The 23,985-nt window shown below is 46.6% G+C and overlaps 1 protein-coding gene across 1 annotated transcript in view; it reads right to left on the bottom strand.

Annotated features, from left to right (window-relative positions):
- Positions 1-17,511, bottom strand: part of ACBD6 (acyl-CoA binding domain containing 6) — a 266,804-nt gene extending 249,293 nt beyond the window's left edge. Inside the window, exons 1-2 of the mRNA XM_063939798.1 lie at positions 17,144-17,511; positions 8,376-8,440 (exon numbers count right to left, since the gene is read on the bottom strand). Of these exons, the coding sequence (XP_063795868.1) occupies positions 8,376-8,440; positions 17,144-17,347 (269 nt within the window). The 5' untranslated portion in view covers positions 17,348-17,511. The remainder of the gene's footprint in view (positions 1-8,375; positions 8,441-17,143) is intronic.
- Between the last annotated feature and the right edge of the window lie 6,474 nt (positions 17,512-23,985).

The following is a 23,985-nucleotide window of genomic DNA, read 5'->3' as shown; positions in this document are numbered from 1 at the left end:
TTATGGCTATGCTGTATTGTCTACGGGACTTGGACGCTCACATAACCCTAATGCCAATGGACCATATTTTCGACAGCGTCCCTATATTTACAGTATGCTATACACTTCAAGTTCCTGATTGACTCTCTCCGTCTGACCGTTGGTCTGTGTGGATAACATTACAGTTGTCACTGGCCATTTGCCAGGGATTGCTAAGAGTACACTAATACAGTACGATTACGGTACTGTATATTCATCTGCCGCTATTCGCTCTACAGTACTGGATTAGTGGAGCATTAGCCACCCAGTGGTGAAGATGTATTGCATGCTGTGTATGTTGTCGCACCTCTATGAGCCTCTCCATGCAACACCTCAACAGTTTAAGCTATAGCTAAGGCGCGACAAATACTCCGTTTAGGCGGAGAAACGACAACGATGAGGGACGCTCCATCTGTACATTCTCATTTTATAATATTTTATCTTGACAACTTTTTTTTTTTGTGTGTGTGTCAGTTATTGTGTATAGTTCATGTTTTGTTCCTCTTGACAAGCCATCATTAACCTTCCACTGTTATGGGAAATATCCAATTAGCCACAGTAATTTAACTCACGCCATATGGCACAAAAAGGATAGGGGTCATCCCATGTCAGTTCAACCAGGCGTGTCCACCACCCATCTCAGATTTTTATGAACATTTTTTAGTTGAGAGGATGTCAAAAAAAATTATAATTTCTGCCAAATATGTCGACTGTCTGACAATTCGTTTATTAAATATTGGATTTTGAAATGTATTAAATTATTTACTAATCGCAGCTTCTTTATCCAGTTTGTCTGAAGTATGACGAGTATTTATTAGAGGATCACCACAAATTCTGCACCCCTAAGGTCACGCTTCCTCATGAATCCAAAAATCCAAACCAAATTACTCATGTTTTGAGTTACGGCAAAAATGCATGTTTTTTGAAAATACTAGGTTTAATCAACATTAGATATCTCAAATTTTTTTAGGTGCTTAACAAAGGTATACAAACTACCACACACAAAAATCAGCATGGTACTCTGTTTCATAGTGTAGAAAAAATAATAATGAAGTTGACGTTCAATTACTGTTATACCGCATACATAATTAACACAAGAAACCATGACATTTAAAAACTTAAACATAACTTGAGTCCATAACTTAAGTTGAGTCAACAATCACATTATCTTTCCCTTGTTTGGAACCTGTTGTAACGGTCTGTAATTCTCCTTAAAGTGTCAGCAGACAGTGCCTTCCAGTACTTCCTTGTATAGTGGGCACTTCCGTTACACATGGTGCGTAAATAAAAGGAACAAAACATTGAAGGCCAGGACAACACATTTGTTGTTTGGTTTCGTTTCATGAAGTGTACCAGCACATCTTGTTCCTCCTCATTACATTGAATAATATACCCAATGTACCAGATGTTATTGTACACTGCTGCTATGTGTACGTTCAAGGTTGCAGATCACTTTTGTCTACATTTTTTGTGACTGTGGTCATAGTGAAACTAAAGGGGTTATGCAATTAGCCACAGTAAATTAACGCAGCTAACTGTTCCACCAATTAGCCCCGTAAAGCCGCGTCTTGCGCCAGCTTATAAGGGATTTCGTTTCACCTGCCTCAGGCAGGCGAAACCAAATCCATGGAAACTGGGCTGTTTCTACCAAAAACACACAGGTCTCACTAAAACTGTGTTTTTGGGAGATAAAAAAATAAATAAAAATATTTTTTTTCAGGTGACCAAATTGGATCGCCTGTAAAAAACATATATGAGTGAAACATCAGGATAAATCGTCCGAAGTATTTTCACCTGTAATTGGATACCCACCAAACTGTGATTCCTGCTGTCTCCATGTCATCTGACGATCGGAATATGTGTAGTTCACCATAACTAATAGGCCGAAATTGGTGATGAGCAAGTGTTCCTACCACAGTCTTTGCCGTTTCTAGACGGCCATGCAGCTTGGTTTTGCAGTCTTGTATTTCATTTTGTGACACGTAGAAAAACTTTATGCCATGTATCTTTTCATCCCAGCTATACAGGTCCAAAGGTGTCAAGATGTGATGAGTTTCCACTGCTTGCAGACTGGTCCAAGTAGCTAGACGTTTACTAGCACCATCACTAAAGTAGTGAATATTCTCCAATTTTAATAATCGTTCGGGCTAAGTGTTTCATAACTACCATAATGAGCTACATGGTCACGGGTATCGCTAATAACACACAGACTCCCACAGATAAAAGTGTCACACAATCATTTGCCTAAAAAACAGATGAAGCCACGCTAATCGTTGCCTCGTGGAAAGCGTGCCTGCAAATGCACGCGTACGCATGCCAATGGAAGCCCATGGAGCGAATGCTGGCTGTCGCAGCAAAGCGCATTCACACTATGCCATGATGCGTATGCCGTGCGCACGCATCACAGCATAGATGAGCATGGCTCTATAATTATATAGCAAATGGGTGAAGTGTCGCAGTGGAATCCTTGAATTGCATCCTAACACACAAATTAATACTTTTCTGCAAAATCTAGTAACACACAGCTTCTGTTTCTGGTCGAATGGTTTCCTTCAACTGGCGTAGGTATTCAGCTTGCAACTTTGCTGTATACAGATCGGCTGTTGCATAATCAACAGCACTACAAATAACTTCACGGAACTGTTCCACAATACTAGTGATTGTAACCAATTTACTTTGGTCAGTGTCAGTGTGGACCCACAGCTTATAAACAATTGTGTCTTCATCATCCATGTCACTATCATGAAAAGGTTTTTCAACTATTTTCTGAAGTGCTTCCAGACCTGGGCATTTGTCACACCGATGAAGCATACAAGTTTTCGAGACTGAAGAACTAACAAGGATTTCAATTAGGTCTTTGTAGTCCATCTTTAGTGGTAGAGCAGCAACCAAACGATTTTTTAAGTTTTGGCGCATTTCGCAAACCCACACAGAATGCATACCTCTTGCCGCAATACTAACACATCATGTAGGTCAAAAGGAACAAACCTTAGACAATCCAACTTGAATGTCTGGAAAACAGTATTTGAAAGCAAGATAAAGCACTTTAAAACCACTTAACGGACGATTTTTCCCTTCAAAATCGTTCATAACATTGTTTTCTGAATATTTTTTTATTTAATATAGTTTTTAAATATTTAAATATTATATTATGCATATCTGCAGATTGGATCTCCTCGTCAAAAACTGGAGGACGCAGTGGGGTGGCGCGGTTGCACGAGATCTGACCATGCCAGTTAAGTGGTTTTTAAAGTTTACTAGGAGTAGCCTTTTCTGTTTGTGAATTCTTTCTCCTCCTGGAACTTCACAGAAACCGACTTTCTTTCCAGGGCACATCCTAGAATGTTCATCATCTTCGCAAAACTGCTGTACCTGATGTTTTACTATGTATTCTGTGACATTAAATAAGTTAGAGACTCACGTTATGTTTAAGTTTTTAAATTTCATGATTTCTTGTGTTAATTATGTATGCAGTACAATAGTGATCATGATTTTTTTTTCTCCACTATGAAACACAGTACCATGCTGATTTTTGTGTGTGGTAGTAATGTATACCTTTGTTAAGCACATAAGAAAAAATGGGATGTCTATATTTTATTTACTTACAGTTTCTTATATAGCGCAGCATATTCCGTTGCGCTTTACAATTAGAACAACAGAAATAGAACAAAACTGGGTAATAACAGACAGACATAGCAATGTTGATTGAACCTAGCGTTTCTAAATCTTTTCGATAAACGTGCGTTTTTGCCATAAGGCAAAACATGAGTCAGATAAAGTAATTTGGTTTGGATTTTTGGATTCGGGAGGAAGAGTTACCTTAGGGGTTCAAATTTCACGATGATTCCTTAATAAACACCTGCGATACTTCAAATAAACTGGATAAAGAAGCCGTGATTGATAAATAATTTAATACATTTAAAAATCTATATGTAATAAACTAATTGTCAGACAGTCGAGATATTTGGCAGAAATAGTTGCTTTGACACCCTCTCTTAACTAAAAAAAATTCGTAAAAATCTGAGATGGGTGATGGACATTTCATTTTTTGGGTGATTTGATGTGGAATGACCAATAGGTGTATGAGGACACATCTTTGTTGAACAGTATTTTAAATACATAAATCCAAATGCTTGGTTAGGGTTGAGGGCTGCGCTAACACCTGGTTGTTTATGTGAGTAGCAGCTATGGAGAAATAGGGTTTCCACACACCCTATGGATATACTGTAAATGCTTACAAGATGGTAACGCCCAACGCTTGCTCTTAAACAATAAATTTCCGAACGCACTTTTGTTTTAAATTATAAATGAATTTAATAAGTGAATATGGGTACAAGTGTGTACGAGTAAAATATAAAAATAATAATAAATACACTGCTCAAAAAAATAAAGGGAACACTTAAACAACACAATGTAACTCCAAGTCAATCACACTTCTGTGAAATCAAACTGTCAACTTAGGAAGCAACACTGATTGACAATCAATTTCACACGGGTGAGTGTAGATGTTTCCACAAGGGTACTCACTCTTTTGTTGTCCCATCGCTGGAGGTGTGTGCTGCACTTTTCCGGCAGGCACCCGTACCTTGGGAAAAGTGCAGCACACACCTCCACCGATGGGACAACAAGAGTGAGTACCCTTGTGGAAACATCTACACTCCCCCATTCAGGAACTTTCCCCTTCACTGCAAGGACTACATAGGTAACCTGGATTGTCCACCAGCTGCAGCATGACATATGAATGAGATACGATTTATCTATACCAGTGTCAAGCCTTTTGCACATGAAAAATTGAGGACAAAATCACAGTCCACCTGGCCATAGGTAGAGTAAAATGCAGACGCGTATCTACCTATACCAGCATAGAATTTTATATATATTTATATTCATGTGTCTACTGGTTTTTATATACCGGTATTAGGAGATCATAAAAATACACACATATAGATTTATATTTATTATTATAGTTTACTCATACACATACTTGTACCCATATTCACTGAAGTTCATTTATATTTTAAAACAAAAGTGCATTTGGAAATTTATTGTTTAAGAGCAAGCGCTGGGAGTAACCATCTTGTAAGCATAAATTCAAGTGTAATTGAACAGAAAAATATACTCCCAGGTAAGCATTATAGAAGATTAACTGAAAACGTATCAAAGTCCATTAGAAGCAGCCTATGTAGAAAACATGAAAAACAGGTTTCCATGCAGGGCTGTGCAGTCTCCAGTTTCAAAATAAAAACTTTGTTATTTATATTATACACACATTATATATCAGTGATGGCAATAATGCATATACAGGGGTCTATGGGGGGTATTCAACTAGTACTGTTTTTACGACCACTCGGAAAAAAAATAATCACTTTTCGCCCTTTTTTTTTTAGGTCAAATTTACATTCGACCTATTCAATGCCCGTGCCATTTTTTCAACTGGTCGAAAAATCCGGCACTGGAGAAAACCACGCGTATTGTCGAATTCGCCACTGATACATGTGTTTTGGCGAATTTGCAGGCATTTTCGTCAGCTTTTGGCGCAATTTTTGCCCATGAGGAGTACTAAACTAATGTTGGTACAGCATGGGCAGTGGTATATCTATAATGGGTGCAGGGAGCACACGGGCCATGGGTCCAGGGGAACCCCTGCCCCACACCAGGAGATTTGCTGTTGTCCGTACAGCTGCCCCCTGTCCATTTCTAGCTCACATCAGCAAGGCCATCTTTCTGGCTATGTTTTCGGAAAGAGGGCACTGCCCTTCATGCATTACCCATCTTTCCGAATACAAAGCCAGAAGGATTGACACACCGCTGTAAGCTATAATAAAGGAGGAAGCAGCCACAAGTACACTACCTCCCATGCCTACCCCCAGTTCAGGCATGGGGAGGGGTCCTCACTGCATGGTGAGGGGGCCTGCTGTACACAGGTCACTTTATCACTTAAAAGGGGGTCATTTCGAGTTGATCGCTCGCTAGCAGTTTTTAGCAGCCATGCAAACGCTATGCCGCCTCCCACTGGGAGTGTATTTTAGCTTAGCAGAAGTGTGAACGAAAGGATCGCAGAGCGGCTACAAAATTGTTTTGTGCAGTTTCAGAGTAGCTTCAGACCTACTCAGCGCTTGCGATCACTTCAGAGTGTTCAGTTCCTGTTTTGACATCAAAAACACACCCTGCGTTTACCCAGCCACGCATTAGTTTTTCCGAACTCTCCCTGAAATGGCCAGTTGACACCCAGAAACGCCCTCTTCCTGTCAATCACTCTGCGGTCAGCAGTGCGACTGAAATGCTTCGCTAGACCTTGTGTGAAACTACATCGTTCGTTGTAATAGTACGACGCACGTGCGCATTGCGCCGCATACGCATGTGCAGAAGTTACTTTTTTTGCATGATCGCTGCGCAGCAAACGAAAGCTGCTAGCGATCAACTTGGAATGACCCCCTTAAAATGCATTCAGTAAGGTTGTGCAGCACTGTGCAACTGTTACTGCACAATACATGACAGTATGTTGAATATATTTTACTTACCCTTGTGTAGCATACTGTACAGTAACTAATAAGTAAATTAACAATTACTTGCTGGCAGAAAAGGTCACTACATTTGTTTTGGAGGAATTCAATTATTGTCACTTAACATTGTAAAAGACTATTTCTGTTAAAGAAGAGTATGGTAAAATAATATACGATGCCATTATAAGTACTCCATGCTGCAGTCACCCACTACACTGAAATAATTACCATTATATGAAGCCGTCACTCATTACACTGCGATATAACTAACCCATACCGTCTGTCACATGTATTCTTCTACTTTCTCATGTTCTAAACTACTATTTGAGCCTTAATAAAATCATGTATTGCACAGATATAATTACCATATTCAAATTGTAGTCCAGGTATAATGTATGTAAAATATATATTTGCTATTTATATAGAAGTCCGAGTCAGACAGCAGTAAAATAGAGGAGCACCGTCTTCTTTAATTACTATGTTCCCAATTGCAACGTGCAACAGAATACAATAGTACTTTATAAGTAAATGTTACTAAAGTGTTAATAAACGTGTTTTTGAGTTTATATGGCTCATTTGGTAGTCCTAAGAAGACAGGAAAGGGGGGTATCCAATTAGAAGCGATCCATTTTGGGCTGAGAAAAATGGCCTGATATTGCAGGGGGAGGAATGCTTCATCAGGGCTAACTGTATAGCACCTGGTGAACCTATTATCAGCACTGCTAATAGGATACACTCCCCTTCCACCCCTTTAGCCCAAAGCACAAGCTAATAGTAAAACATAACTTGTAGTATACACCTTATACAGCTAGTCCCGATATTACAGATGAAGAGATCTTACTTCTTTCGGTCATATTTAATGCAAATATGCCTTGCCTTAGATAGTCATTATAAAACGCTTTGTGGCATGAGACTGTAGTACAGAATGTAGTTGATTGGATTGAACGTTATATCCAGTCAAAAGATGACACAGACAGCGCATATTGCCAATACATAAACCATGGTAATATTCCAATAATGTTTACAACTTTCTATGCAATTAATCCAAATTAAAAGTATAACCATATAAAACTATCAGCTGGGATTTGCAAAAAGCTATGCATTAATATTTGAACAGATCATAATATGAAAACTCAGTCAGTTCCATAATAACGCTGCTCCCACTTAAAGGCCACACACGCCGCAGCTCTCCGAATGTTTGGCCGCAGCACACATTGGCAGCATACAACTAGCGGTGGGCTGCGTTTTAGCGATTCACAGTATCAAGGGAAGCACCCAACACTGGGGGTCATTCCGAGTTGATCGCACGTAGCAACTTTTTGCTGCTCGTGCGATCAACTTGGCGCCGCCTATGGGGGAGTGTATTTTAGCATAGCAGGGTTGCGATCGCTTCTGCAGCCCTGCTATGCTAAAAAAGTTTCCTGCAAAACAAGTCCAGCCCTGAAGCTACTTACCCAGTGCGACGGATCCAGCAATGAAGGTCCCGGCTGTAACGTAAGACATCCACCCTCCAAACGCCTGGATACGCCTGCATTCGCCTTACCACGCCCGGGAAACGGTGAGTAGACGCCCCGATCCTCCTTCCCGCTGTCAATCTTCTTGCGATCGAGCCTGCGATCACTTTCTTCGGCCCTGGTGTCGTTGGCCGGCGACTGCCGTCGCTGGGCACCGACGCACGTGCTCATTACAGGCACCGCGCAGCCGCAGCCCCAACCTGTTCGCACCGCAACGAAGTACCGCCGCGTGCGAACGGGTCGGAATGACCCCCACTATGCAGTTTCGCAATTACAGAACAATCTAGCTCAGCAACAACTAACGGTACGGCAGGTAATATGATCTGGTCACTCATCTTACCATTTTTGCTTGCCTTCATAATCAAAGAACCCTGGTTTGGAAGTGGTGCATTTTCCAACCTTCACCTGTGAAAAAAAAGAACATACATTTAGGCAGTGAACAGCATACAATAATGGTATTCAGGAAAAGGATCCGTTAGTCAATAGTATGCTGAGTTTACAGTAACATCCCAGTAGCAGTCCCCATTGCTGTGTAACTGTAGATCACCATGACATAAACCCAACCTTGAGGAAAGAAAAGAAGGTGTCAAATAGTCTTGTTACAATACACAGGTGAATGACTCTGAAAGTGGGTACACACTAAAAGACATGGGGACAAGATGTCAGACAGCCGCACACACTCAACGATATAGTGCACAACTGTGGCCGCATACAGCAGTATGACGTCAGCCTCCGCGTCACCCCATCTGCCGTTCAGCATATCCAATGGGATGACGCTGATGTTGGCAGCCAAGTGTTTGTGGTAGTGTGTACACACCACCCAATGTGCTCAATATGACAATCTGATCCATCGGATCAGTCGACATATTGCCTAGTACGTACCCAGCTTTATGCTGGCCGTACATCTGAGCTACAACTCCCTGTTCTGCCGATCGGTGCATATTGATGATCCATTAGGAAATCGGTAAAATACAGTATGTTAAAAATCACCAATTCTGATCATTTTTTTGGGGTTGCATCGGCGAATCTAGTATTTCCAACAAGTTTGATTTACTCTATCCCCCAACCAAGGCATTGGCGGAACGTGGAATTGCCCCGATAGCTCTCTGATGTATGGGCTCCAGTTACTTCTTCTCGAGAATGGATCTATGTTGTACACAGTGCTTTGTGCCAGTTCTTTATAGTAGGTTTTTAGAGCATGGCTAAGTTCACGGCACCACATTATGGTACACATAAGGAGCGAAACCAGTACGACTATCTCCATTACCAAAAATAAGAATTTACTTACCGATAATTCTATTTCTCGGAGTCCGTAGTGGATGCTGGGGTTCCTGAAAGGACCATGGGGAATAGCGGCTCCGCAGGAGACAGGGCACAAAAGTAAAGCTTTACGATCAGGTGGTGTGCACTGGCTCCTCCCCCCACGACCCTCCTCCAAGCCTCAGTCAGGTACTGTGCCCGGACGAGCGTACACAATAAGGAAGGATTTATGAATCCCGGGTAAGACTCATACCAGCCACACCAATCACACCGTACAACCTGTGATATAAACCCAGTTAACAGTATGATAACAGAAGAGCCTCTAAAAGATGGCTCCCTACAACAATAACCCGAATTAGTTAACAATAACTATGTACAATTATTGCAGATAATCCGCACTTGGGATGGGCGCCCAGCATCCACTACGGACTCCGAGAAATAGAATTATCGGTAAGTAAAATAAGATTTTACTTACCGATAAATCTATTTCTCGGAGTCCGTAGTGGATGCTGGGGTTCCTGAAAGGACCATGGGGAATAGCGGCTCCGCAGGAGACAGGGCACAAAAAGTAAAGCTTTTCCAGATCAGGTGGTGTGCACTGGCTCCTCCCCCTATGACCCTCCTCCAGACTCCAGTTAGGTACTGTGCCCGGACGAGCGTACACAATAAGGGAGGATTTTGAATCCCGGGTAAGACTCATACCAGCCACACCAATCACACCGTACAACTTGTGATCTAAACCCAGTTAACAGTATGATAACAGCGGAGCCTCTGAAAGATGGCTTCCTTCAACAATAACCCGAATTAGTTAACAATAACTATGTACAATTATTGCAGATAATCCGCACTTGGGATGGGCGCCCAGCATCCACTACGGACTCCGAGAAATAGATTTATCGGTAAGTAAAATCTTATTTTCTCTATCGTCCTAGTGGATGCTGGGGTTCCTGAAAGGACCATGGGGATTATACCAAAGCTCCCAAACGGGCGGGAGAGTGCGGATGACTCTGCAGCACCGAATGAGAGAACTCCAGGTCCTCCTTAGCCAGAGTATCAAATTTGTAAAATTTTACAAACGTGTTCTCCCCTGACCACGTAGCTGCTCGGCAAAGTTGTAATGCCGAGACCCCTCGGGCAGCCGCCCAAGATGAGCCCACCTTCCTTGTGGAGTGGGCCTTTACAGATTTAGGCTGTGGCAGGCCTGCCACAGAATGTGCAAGTTGGATTGTGCTACAGATCCAACGAGCAATCGTCTGCTTAGACGCAGGAGCACCCATCTTGTTGGGTGCATACAATATAAACAACGAGTCAGATTTTCTGACTCCAGCTGTCCTTGCAATATATATTTTTAATGCTCTGACAACGTCCAGTAACTTGGAGTCCTCCAAGTCACTTGTAGCCGCAGGCACTACAATAGGCTGGTTCAGATGAAATGCTGACACCACCTTAGGGAGAAAATGCGGACGAGTCCGCAGTTCTGCCCTGTCCGAATGGAAAATCAGATATGGGCTTTTGTAAGATAAAGCTGCCAGTTCTGACACTCTCCTGGCCGAAGCCAGGGCTAGAAGCATGGTCACTTTCCATGTGAGATATTTCAAATCCACCTTCTTTAGTGGTTCAAACCAATGAGATTTTAGAAAGTCCAAAACCACATTGAGATCCCACGGTGCCACTGGAGGCACCACAGGAGGCTGTATATGTAGCACTCCCTTAACAAAGGTCTGGACTTCAGGGACTGAAGCCAATTCTTTTTGAAAGAAAATCGACAGGGCCGAAATTTGAACCTTAATAGATCCCAATTTGAGACCCATAGACAATCCTGATTGCAGGAAATGTAGGAATCGACCCAGTTGAAATTCCTCCGTCGGAGCACTCCGATCTTCGCACCACGCAACATATTTTCGCCAAATTCGGTGATAATGTTGCACGGTTACTTCCTTCCTTGCTTTAATCAAAGTAGGAATGACTTCTTCCGGCATGCCTTTTTCCTTTAGGATCCGGCGTTCAACCGCCATGCCGTCAAACGCAGCCGCGGTAAGTCTTGAAACAGACAGGGACCCTGCTGAAGCAAGTCCCTCCTTAGAGGTAGAGACCACGGATCTTCCGTGATCATCTCTTGAAGTTCCGGGTACCAAGTCCTTCTTGGCCAATCCGGAACCACTAGTATCGTCCTTACGCCTCTTTGCCGTATAATTCTCAATACTTTTGGTATGAGAGGCAGAGGAGGAAACACATACACCGACTGGTACACCCAAGGCGTTACCAGCGCGTCCACAGCTATTGCCTGCGGATCTCTTGACCTGGCGCAATACCTGTCCAGTTTTTTGTTGAGGCGAGACGCCATCATGTCCACCATTGGTCTTTCCCAACGGGTTACCAGCAAGTGGAAGACTTCTGGATGAAGTCCCCACTCTCCCGGGTGAAGATCGTGTCTGCTGAGGAAGTCTGCTTCCCAGTTGTCCACTCCCGGGATGAACACTGCTGACAGTGCTATCACATGATTCTCTGCCCAGCGAAGAATCCTTGCAGCTTCTGCCATTGCACTCCTGCTTCTTGTGCCGCCCTGTCTGTTCACATGGGCGACTGCCGTGATGTTGTCCGACTGGATCAACACCGGTTTTCCCTGAAGCAGAGGTTCTGCCTGGCTTAGAGCATTGTATATTGCTCTTAGTTCCAGAATGTTTATGTGAAGAGACGTTTCCAGGCTCGTCCATACTCCCTGGAAGTTTCTTCCTTGTGTGACTGCTCCCCAGCCTCTCAGGCTGGCGTCCGTGGTCACCAGGATCCAATCCTGTATGCCGAATCTGCGGCCCTCCAATAGATGAGCACTCTGCAACCACCACAGAAGAGACACCCTTGTCCTTGGAGACAGGGTTATCCGCAGGTGCATCTGAAGATGCGACCCTGACCATTTGTCCAACAGATCCCTTTGGAAAATTCTTGCGTGGAATCTGCCGAATGGAATTGCTTCGTAAGAAGCCACCATTTTTCCCAGGACTCTTGTGCATTGATGTACAGACACCTTTCCTGGTTTTAGGAGGTTCCTGACAAGCTCGGATAACTCCTTGGCTTTTTCCTCCGGGAGAAAAACCTTTTTCTGAACCGTGTCCAGAATCATCCCTAGGAACAGCAGACGAGTTGTCGGCATTAACTGGGATTTTGGAATATTCAGAATCCACCCGTGCTGTTTTAGCACTTCTTGCGACAGTGCTAATCCCATCTCTAGCTGTTCTCTGGACCTTGCCCTTATTAGGAGATCGTCCAAGTATGGGATAATTAATACGCCTTTTCTTCGAAGAAGAATCATCATCTCGGCCATTACCTTTGTAAAGACCCGAGGTGCCGTGGACAATCCGAACGGCAGCGTCTGAAACTGATAGTGACAGTTCTGTACGACGAACCTGAGGTACCCCTGGTGTGAGGGGTAAATTGGAACGTGGAGATACGCATCCTTGATGTCCAAGGATACCATAAAGTCCCCCTCTTCCAGGTTCGCTATCACTGCTCTGAGTGACTCCATCTTGAACTTGAACTTCTTTATGTACAGGTTCAAGGACTTCAGATTTAGAATAGGCCTTACCGAGCCATCCGGCTTCGGTACCACAAAAAGAGTGGAATAATACCCCTTCCCTTGTTGTAGAAGAGGTACCTTGACTATCACCTGCTGAGAGTACAGCTTGTGAATGGCTTCCAAAACCGTCTCCCTTTCGGAGGGGGACGTTGGTAAAGCAGACTTCAGGAAACGGCGAGGTGGATCTGTCTCTAATTCCAACCTGTACCCCTGAGATATTATCTGCAGGATCCAGGGATCTACCTGCGAGTGAGCCCACTGCGCGCTGTAATTTTTGAGACGACCACCCACCGTCCCCGAGTCCGCTTGAGAAGCCCCAGCGTCATGCTGAGGCTTTTGTAGAAGCCGGGGAAGGCTTCTGTTCCTGGGAAGGAGCTGCCTATTGCTGTCTCTTCCCTCGACCTCTGCCTCGTGGCAGATATGAATAGCCCTTTGCTCTCTTATTTTTAAAGGAACGAAAGGGCTGCGGTTGAAAAGTCGGTGCCTTTTTCTGTTGGGGAGTGACTTGAGGTAGAAAGGTGGATTTCCCGGCTGTAGCCGTGGCCACCAAATCTGATAGACCGACTCCAAATAACTCCTCCCCTTTATACGGCAAAACTTCCATATGTCGTTTTGAATCCGCATCGCCTGTCCACTGTCGCGTCCATAAAGCTCTTCTGGCCGAAATGGACATAGCACTTACCCGTGATGCCAGTGTGCAGATATCCCTCTGTGCATCACGCATATAAAGAAATGCATCCTTTATTTGTTCTAACGACAGTAAAATATTGTCCCTGTCCAGGGTATCAATATTTTCAATCAGGGACTCTGACCAAACTACCCCAGCACTGCACATCCAGGCAGTCGCTATAGCTGGTCGTAGTATAACACCTGTATGTGTGTATATACTTTTTTGGATATTTTCCATCCTCCTATCTGCTGGATCTTTAAGTGCGGCCGTCTCAGGAGAGGGTAACGCCACTTGTTTTGATAAGCGTGTGAGCGCCTTGTCCACCCTAGGAGGTGTTTCCCAGCGCGCCCTAACCTCTGGCGGGAAAGGGTATAAAGCCAATAACTTCTTTGAAATTAGCATTTTTTTATCGGGGGCAACCCACGCTTCATCACACACCTCATTTAATTCTTCTGATTCAGGAAAAACTATAGGTAGTTTTTTCACACCCCACATAATACCCTGTTTAGTGGTACCTGTAGTATCAGCTATATGCAACGCCTCCTTCATTGCCAAAATCATATAACGTGTGGCCCTACTGGAAAATACGGTTGATTCGTCACCGTCACCACTAGAATCAGTGCCTGTGTCTGGGTCTGTGTCGACCGACTGAGGCAAAGGGCGTTTTACAGCCCCTGACGGTGTTTGAGGCGCCTGGACAGGCACTAATTGATTGTCCGGCCGTCTCATGTCGTCAAACGACTGCTTTAGCGTGTTGACACTATCCCGTAATTCCATAAATAAAGGCATCCATTCTGGTGTCGACCCCCTAGGAGGTGACATCCCCATATTTGGCAATTGCTCCGCCTCCACACCAATATCGTCCTCATACATGTCGACACACACGTACCGACACACAGCAGACACACAGGGAATGCTCTTAACGAAGACAGGACCCCACTAGCCCTTTGGGGAGACAGAGGGAGAGTTTGCCAGCACACACCAAAAGCGCTATATATGACAGGGATAGCCTTATAATAAGTGCTCCCTGTATAGCTGCTTTAATAATATATTTTTGCCACAATTTTGCCCCCCCCTCTCTTTTTTACCCTGTTTCTGTAGTGCAGTGCAGGGGAGAGCCTGGGAGCCGTCCTGACCAGCGGAGCTGTGTAAGGAAAATGGCGCTGTGTGCTGAGGAGATAGGCCCCGCCCCTTTTTCGGCGGGCTCGTCTCCCGCTCTTTAGTGGATTCTGGCAGGGGTTAAATATCTCCATATAGCCCCCGGAGGCTATATGTGAGGTATTTTTAGCCAAATTAGGTTTTCATTTGCCTCCCAGGGTGCCCCCCTCCCAGCGCCCTGCACCCTCAGTGACTGCCGTGTGAAGTGTGCTGAGAGGAAAATGGCGCACAGCTGCAGTGCTGTGCGCTACCTTTAGAAGACTGAGGAGTCTTCTGCCGCCGATTCTGGACCTCTTCTCGTTTCAGCATCTGCAAGGGGGCCGGCGGCGAGGCTCCGGTGACCATCCAGGCTGTACCTGTGATCGTCCCTCTGGAGCTAATGTCCAGTAGCCAAGAAGCCAATCCATCCTGCACGCAGGCGAGTTCACTTCTTCTCCCCTAAGTCCCTCGTTGCAGTGATCCTGTTGCCAGCAGGACTCACTGTAAAATAAAAAACCTAAGCTAAACTTTTCTAAGCAGCTCTTTAGGAGAGCCACCTAGATTGCACCCTTCTCGGCCGGGCACAAAAATCTAACTGAGGCTTGGAGGAGGGTCATGGGGGGAGGAGCCAGTGCACACCACCTGATCGTAAAGCTTTACTTTTGTGCCCTGTCTCCTGCGGAGCCGCTATTCCCCATGGTCCTTTCAGGAACCCCAGCATCCACTAGGACGATAGAGAAATACATGTTTGGATGCAAAGGTATTGTCAACTTGTGAACAACCACTGCTATTGGGACAGGAATCTTCAACGTTGACCTATAGATGGGGGACATCTATCATTATCAGTAGTCACCTAGAAATCCTCTTCAACTAAAATCACCCTAGCTATACAAGTAGCCAGAATAGGAGAATACATGGAATGTGGCAGGCAACTGTATAGGCCATAGGTCTTCAACCTGCGGCCCTCCAGCTGCTGTGGAGCTATACATCCCAGCACGCCCTGCCAGTTTTGCTATCAAGGCATGCTAAAACTAAGGCAAGGTATGCTGGGATGTGTAGTTCCACAGCAGCTGGAGGGCCGCAGGTTGAAGACCCATGTTATAGGCGGTAGTTCCAGTCCAATCAACTGCCATTTACAGTATATACCCCCACAGTGGGAATGATGAATGGTTATGGCTAAATCAAAGTTGGCACAAGGACCTCTGACGTCACCACCTAGTGACCAGTGACAAAGACAGGGGAGGAGCAAGGTCAGAGCATGGGACCCAAAATATACCCTTTGCGGGCTTGCTTCGCTCGCCACACTTCAGGTTTAGTGACTCGATCCATTTACTAAAGGGAGTAGTTGTTGACGTGGATAGTGAAATGTGCTATCCCACCGGTCTTGCTGGGTGGGATAGCTGGGTATGCACTGGAACAACAGGAATTGTCCTGATATCGTAACGAGTCCCTGTCAGCCCGGATTGCACGTACACGCTGGTGTGACTTTAATGAAGGACAGAACAATCATATCCCGTCCTTTATTAACACACTACAGGACGCTTGCAATATCGTCAGGTTTGATGTGCAGCATATCAAACCTGATGATGTCGCATGCAACCGCGGGTGTGTGCATATGGAGCATACATACTGAGCGATGTATCGGTCCGATCCGCCCAATTGGACAGCATATCACTCAGTGCGTACCTAGCCAGACCTTGCCGCTGATGGAACCCAGCATGGGGCACACACACTTGCCGATGCCGGGTCCGATGGGGGGAGCCACGTGACATACTGCAGCATATCATCGCTCCTGTCATTTCTCAAAATTCCCCCCTGCGGCGATGCCTGTCAGCACACGCAGCACATCAGGTTACTGCTGTGTCTCTCTCCCACAGCCTGCTAACTGGGCATGTGTGAGATCTCACATGTATCCTGGAAGCCAGCACCTACCACATCCAGGGGCAGCGCTGTCCCTGCTGTGGTGTATAGACAACGACACCTGCAGCTGTTGAAATCGATAGCTGCAGGTGTCGGAGCGGTCAGCGCTGCTGACCGTTCACACACTGCCTGCAACAATGGCGTGCTATCTTGTAGAGCGCATCGCCGATATGGACAGGGGCGCTGTACCTTGCACAGACCGCCGCTGTCATACATGGGGGAGAAGCGGTGTCAGTTTACATGACGTGTGCCGATACTTCTTCCCCATATCATTATTAATACATCTACCCCTGAATTACAGAAGACTTTTCCTATTACACTTGAATGGAGCCTACATTTCATGCAGCAATTATTATCTATATATACAGTTATAGCCTGTGGCTCTTTAGCTAACCCAGCTCTGGCTGACAGGCCATGGTGTGACTTGTAGTTCCACAGCAGCTAAGCACTACTTCCCTGTGCTGCTTACAGCACCAGTGCCAGGCTATGCAGCATGCAGGGCCAGCGATGGGTGGATGGAGGGGTGAGACCGGACCCACAGGCTCATTACCTGCTTGTACCTGGCGTACAGGTAGAGAAGCTGCTCTGTGCTCGCCACATGGGCCAGTTTCTGGGCGTGCTGAGCCGCCTGCTCAAAGTGACAGCAGAGCTGCTCCTCAGCCCGGTCCTCCAGCAGGAAGTCCCCGAGGTCCCCGCAGCCCCCCGAGCAGGCCTCTCCAGAGCTGGACTCCTCCAACACCCCAGGGGTCGCCATGCCTGAGAATCACGGAAACACCCTCGGCATAATCAGTACCGGGACCCGTAAGTCTGACAGGTAGCGGCCGCTGTGTGAGAGCGGGGTGATTTATCCTCACACACAGTTCAGATGCTGGAAGATGACGTCCTGATGCCTTAACAGTCACCGAGCAGTGCGCATGCGCCGCCATCTCTCAAACGTGCCTCCAGCAGAGGCACCGCGCATGCGCCGCCGGCTGTCCATCCGTCTTTCCTGAGAGACGCTGCGCATGCGTACAATAACGGGCACCCGTGAGGCGCTCACTGCTGAGAGTGGAATGGAAATGTGTTCCCACCGGCAGAGATGCAATGCAGGCGGCCGATATCATGATCGTAAAATCGGTTGGAAAAATCTTTCGGAATACGAGTGGTGCGGGTCTTTTGCAAATGGGACGGGGATTTCTCAGAAATAAGCGTTTGTTTTTTTTTTTTGTTTTTTTTTTGGGGGGGGGGGCATCAGTTGGGGGTGTGTCTTATTTTGCCCGACCAGTCTCTAGACGTACTAAAAGGGGGCAAGGCTGCCCAGCATGTGTGTGGCGCCACCCCGCTATGTGTTTGCAATTTAATTGCGAATGCATCGATTTGATGTCGACCCCTATCTGCGCAGGCAGGCGGTCTGGCGCCATTTATTTTCTGGGAGCGGCTGTGTGTGGTGTCACGCAGCCTCCCCCCCCAGCACCAAAATGGTCAGGACCGCGCCCAGTATATACCGCGGTGCAACCCCCCCAACACCTGCAGCTGCCAATCACTTCTGGGATGTGATTATCTGGTGAGGGTTGAACATGCACACTATTGCCAGTGTCCTTGCGCAGACCAGATGGACGCGGCCACTGTGTACAGACGAGCGGCTGTGTCCATCGCTGAATCACCTCCATGATACAGATGTGGACGCAACGCTGATGTTTGAGCAATTGAGCGGTGCATGTGTTACGCTGACTGTACACAGAGGTCGCAGTTGCATCGGCATTAGAACTACCTGTGTAAAAATAGGATTTTGGTTACCTACCGATAAATTCTTTTCTCGTAGTCCGTAGAGGATGCTGGGGTCCATATTAGTACCATGGGGTATAGACGGGTCCACCAGGAGCCATTGGCACTTTAAGAGTTTGAGAGTGTGAGCTGGCTCCTCCCTCTATGCCCCTCCTACCAGACTCAGTCTAGAAACTGCCCGAGGAGATGGACATCTTTGAGAGAAGGATTTAACACAGATTCATACCAGCTCACACATACAAGGCACATCCAGCTAACCAGCTTGAAAACTCAGCAACTGCTGAAACATTACTTACCAAGTAACAATGCAGTACATAACTAAACACAGTTGTACTGTACCAGTTAACGGTTGCAGGAAAGCGAAGCGCTGGGCGGACAAGGATTTACCGGTAGGTAACTGAGAGTCCGATTTCCAGTGACGAGCAGTCATCTTCATATAGATTTTCAAAGCCCTCACAACATCCAAGGACTTTGATAAAATGGAGGAGTCAGTAGCCACTGGCACCACAATAGGTTGGTCGATACGAAATGCCGACACAACCGGTGGAATGTAACTGCTGACGTGTCTGGAGCTCAGCTCTATCTTTGTGGACGATCAAGTAAGGGCTTTTACAGGACAAAGCCCCCAATTCTGACACACATCTTGCAGAAGTTAAGGCCAACAATGTGACAGCCTTCCATGTAAGAAATTGACGTCAACCTCCTGTAGAGGCTCAAACCAGTCCGACTGAAGGAACTGCAACACCACGTTAAGGTCCCAAGGTGCCGTAGGCGGTACAAAGGGAGGTTGAATGTGCAGAACTCCCTTCAAAAATGTCTGAACCTCAGGGAGGGCAGCCAATTGTTTCTGGAAGAAAATGGATAGGGCCGAAATCTGGACCTTCACAGATCCCAACCTCAGGCCCATATCCACACCTGCTTGTAGGAAAAGGAGAAAATGTCCCAGTTGAAACTCCACCGCAGGAAACATCTTGGACTCACACCAAGAGACATATTACCTCCAAATGCGATGGTAATGTTTAGACTTTACCCCTTTCCTAGCCTGTATCAGGGTAGGAATGACCTTCTTTGGAATGCCCTTCCGAGCAAGTGTCAGGCGTTCAACCTCCATGTCATCAAACGTAGCTGTGGTAAGTCTTGATAGGCGAATGGCCCCTGCTGCAGCAGGTCCTCCTGAAGTGGAAGAGGCCTCGGCTCTTCTTGTAAGAAACTCAGAAGATCCGTGTACTAAGCCCGCCTTGGCCAGTCTGGAGCAATGAGGATCAATTGAACTCCTGTTCTCCTTACGAGTTTTAGAACTCTTGGAATGAGTGGGAGTGGTGGAAACACGCACACTGGCTGGAACACCCACGGAGACACCAGAGCGTCCACTGCTTGTGGGTCCCTCGACCTGGAACAATAGCGTTGAAGCTTCTTGTTGAGACGAGAGGCCATCACGTCTATTTGGGGTAACCCCCAAAGGTCTGTTATTTCCTTGAATACCTCCGGATGGAGACCCTACTCCCCCGTATGATGATCGTGTCTGCTGAGAAAGTCTGCTTCCAGACTTGACCACCTTCCTTGGAAGGTTTCCCCTTGAATGACTGCGCCTCAGCCCCGGAGGCTCGCATCCGTGGTTAGAAGGACCCAGTCCTGAATCCCGAACCTGCTGACCTCCAGAAGGTGAGGCAATGTCCAGGAGATCCAGTTGGAAGGCCCGAGCATGGAACCTCCCGTACTGGAGAGCCTCGTAAGAGGCCACCATCTTTCCCAAAAGGCGAATGCATTGATGAACCGACACCCGGGCTGGCTTCAGGACATACCGGACCATTGTTTGTACCACCAACGCCTTTTCCTGTGGAAGAAACACCCTCTGCACTTCCCTGTCGAGGATCATCCCCGAAAAGACAACCTCCGGGTTGGTTCCAAATGTGAATGGGAAGGTTCAGAATCCAACCGTGGACTCTGAGCAAGTGGGTTGTGAGTACAATGGACTGCAACAGCTCCTCCCTGGATGATGCCTTTCTCAGTAGATCGTCCAGATATTAAAATAAGAATTTACTCACCGGTAATTCTATTTCTCGTAGTCCGTAGTGGATGCTGGGTACTCCGTAAGGACCATGGGGTATAGACGGGATCCGCAGGAGACTGGGCACTCTTAAAAGAAAGATTAGGTACTATATCTGGTGTGCACTGGCTCCTCCCTCTATGCCCCTCCTCCAGACCTCAGTTAGGAAAACTGTGCCCGGAAGAGCTGACATTACTAGGAAAGGATTTGGAATCCAGGGTAAGACTCATACCAGCCACACCAATCACACTGTACAACTCGTGATAACTATACCCAGTTAACAGTATGAACAATAACTGAGCCTCTCTCAACAGATGGCTCATACAATAACCCTTTAGTTAAGCAATAACTATATACATGTATTGCAGAGAGTCCGCACTTGGGACGGGCTCCCAGCATCCACTACGGACTACGAGAAATAGAATTACCGGTGAGTAAATTCTTATTTTCTCTGACGTCCTAGTGGATGCTGGGTACTCCGTAAGGACCATGGGGATTATACCAAAGCTCCCAAACGGGCGGGAGAGTGCGGATGACTCTGCATCACCGAATGAGCAAACTCAAGGTCCTCCTCAGCCAGGGTATCAAACTTGTAGAATTTTGCAAACGTGTTTGAACCCGACCAAGTAGCAGCTCGGCAAAGTTGTAAAGCCGAGACCCCTCGGGCAGCCGCCCAAGAAGAGCCCACCTTCCTCGTGGAATGGGCTTTTACTGATTTAGGATGCGGCAGTCCAGCCGCAGAATGTGCAAGCTGAATGGTGCTACAGATCCAGCGAGCAATAGTCTGCTTTGAAGCAGGAGCACCCAGCTTGTTGGGTGCATGCAGGATAAATAGCGAGTCAGTTTTTCTGACTCTAGCAGTCCTGGAAACATAAAGTTTCAGGGCCCGGACTACGTCCAGCAACTTGGAATCCTCCAAGTCCCTAGTAGCCGCAGGCACCACAATAGGTTGGTTCAAATGAAACAATGATACCACCTTAGGGAGAAATTGGGGACGAGTCCTCCATTCTGCCCTTTCCATATGGAAGATCAGATATGGGCTTTTACATGACAAAGCCGCCAATTCTGACACACGCCTAGTCCAAGCTAAGGCCAAAAGCATGACCACTTTCCACGTGAGATATTTTAGCTCCACGGTCTTAAGTGGCTCAAACCAGTGGGATTTTAGGAATCCAACACACGTTAAGATCCCAAGGTGCCACTGGAGGCACAAAAGGGGCTGAATATGCAGCACCCCTGTAACAACGTCCGAACTTCAGGCAGTGAAGCCAGTTCTTTTTGAGAGAAAAAGGGATAGGGCCGAAATCTTGGCCTTTATGGATCCTAATTTTAGGCCCATAGTCACTCCTGACTGTAGGAAGTGCAGGAATTGACCCCCCTGGAATTCCTCTGTAGGGCCTTCCCGGCCACACACCAAGCAACCTATTTTCGCCATATACAGTGAAAAAGTCTTGCTGTCACGTCTTTCCTAGCCTTTATCAGCGTAGGAATAACTGCATCCGGAATGCCCTTTTCCGCTAGGATCCGGCGTTCAACCGCCATGCCGTCCAACGCAGCAGCGGTAAGTCTTGGATCAGACAGGGTCCCTGTTGCAACATGTCCTGACTGAGAGGCAGAGGCCATGGGTCCTCTGAGAGCATTTCTTGCAGTTTCGGGTACCGAGTCCTTCTTGGCCAATCCGGAGCAAAGAATATTGTTCACACCACTCCGTTTATTACAATTCTCAGCCCTTGGGTCTGAGAGGAAGAGGAGGGAATATATAGACTGACTGGAACACCCACGGTGTTACTAGTGTGACCACAGCTATCGCCTGAGAGTCCCTTGACCCAGCGTAAAACCTTTTTTATCTTTTTATTGAGGTGGGACCCCATGTAGTCCACCTGAGGCAGTTTCCATCAATTTGCAAAACTGCGTGAAGACTTCCTGATGAAGTCACCACTTTCCCGGGTGGAGGTCGTGTCCACTCCCGGAATGAACACTGCTGACAGTGCGCTTACTTGATTCTCCGCCCAGCGAAGAATTCTGGTGGCTTCTACCCTCGCCACCCTGCTCCTTGTGCCGCCCTGGCGGTTTACATGAGCCCCTGCGGTCTGACTGGATCAGAACCGGTTGGTCGCGAAGCAGGAACTTAGGGCGTTGTATATGGCCTTTAGTTCCAGGATATTGATGTGAAGGCAAGTCTGTTGGCTTGACTACAAACCTTGGAATTTTCTTCCCTGTGTAACTGCCCCCCACCCTCGGAGGCTTGCATCCGTGGTCACCAGGACCCAGTCCTGAATGCCGAATCTGCGGCCCTCGAGAAGGTGAGCACTCCGCAGCCACCACAGGAGAGACACCCTGGCCCTGGGGGATAGGGTGATTAACCGATGCATCTGAAGATGTGATCCGGACCACTTGTCCAGTAAGTTCCATTGTCCTTGCATGGAACCAGCCGAAGGGGATGGCCTCGTATGACGCCATCATCCTTCCCTGGACTCGAGTGCAGTGATGCACTGACACCTGTTTTGGTTTTAAATGGATTCCTGACCAGTGTCATGAGATCGGGAGATAAACCCTCTTCTGGTCTGTGTCTAGGATCATGCCTAGGCGAGGCAGATGAGCTGTAGGAACCAACTGCGACTTTGGAATATATAGAATCCAGTCATGTTGCCGTTTCACTTCCAGAGAAGGTGATACGCTGTCCAGCAACTGCTCTCTTGATCTCGCTTTTATGAGGAGATCATCCAAGTATGTGATAATAGTGACACCTTGCTTCCGCAGGAGCACCATCATATCCACCATAACCTTGGTGAAATTGGTAATGACAATCCCGTACCGCAATTCTGAGGTACGCCTGATGAGGTGGATAAATGGGGACACGAAGGTATGCATCCCTTATATCCCGATTCATTTCAGGCATGCAATGACCGCTCTTAGCGATTCCATCTTGAACCTGAACCTTTTCAGGTATATGTTCAGAGATTTTAATTCAATATGGGTCTAACCAAACCGTCTGGTTTCGGGATTATAACATGGTCGAATAATAACACCCTCTTGTTGAAGGAGGGGACCCTTGACCACCACCTGTTGAAGATACAATTTACGAATTGCAGTTAACACTGGCTCCCTCTCTTGGGGGGAAGCCCGCCGGGTCCTCGGTGAGGGGGCATCTTCTCACAGTCCAGCCTGTATCCCTGCGATACAATTTCTATTGCCCAGGGATCTAACAGGGAGTGAACCCACTTGTGGCTGAACTTACGAAGGCGTGTCCCCACCGGGCCTAGCTCCGCCTGTGGAGCCCCAGCGACATGCAGTGGATTTTTGTAGAGGCCGTGGAGGACTTCTGTTCCTGGGGACTAGCTGTGTTGTACAGCTTCTTTCCTCTGCCCCCGGCTCTGACAAGAAAGGACGCACCTCAGACTTTCTTGTTTTTTTATTTGAAAAGCTGCATTTAATAATGTCGTGCTTTCCTAGGCTGTGCAGGAATATAAGGCAAAATATCAGAATTACCAGCTATAACTGTGGAGACCAGGCCCGAGAACCTTTCTCCACACAATCCTCAGCCTTCCATATGCCTCTTAAGTCGGCATCATCTGTCCAAT

This window comes from Pseudophryne corroboree, chromosome 9 (assembly GCF_028390025.1).
Source record: "Pseudophryne corroboree isolate aPseCor3 chromosome 9, aPseCor3.hap2, whole genome shotgun sequence".
Taxonomy (NCBI): domain Eukaryota; kingdom Metazoa; phylum Chordata; class Amphibia; order Anura; family Myobatrachidae; genus Pseudophryne; species Pseudophryne corroboree.
The sequence above is the reverse complement of the archived record's forward strand: the minus strand, read 5'-3'. Positions and strand labels throughout refer to the sequence as shown.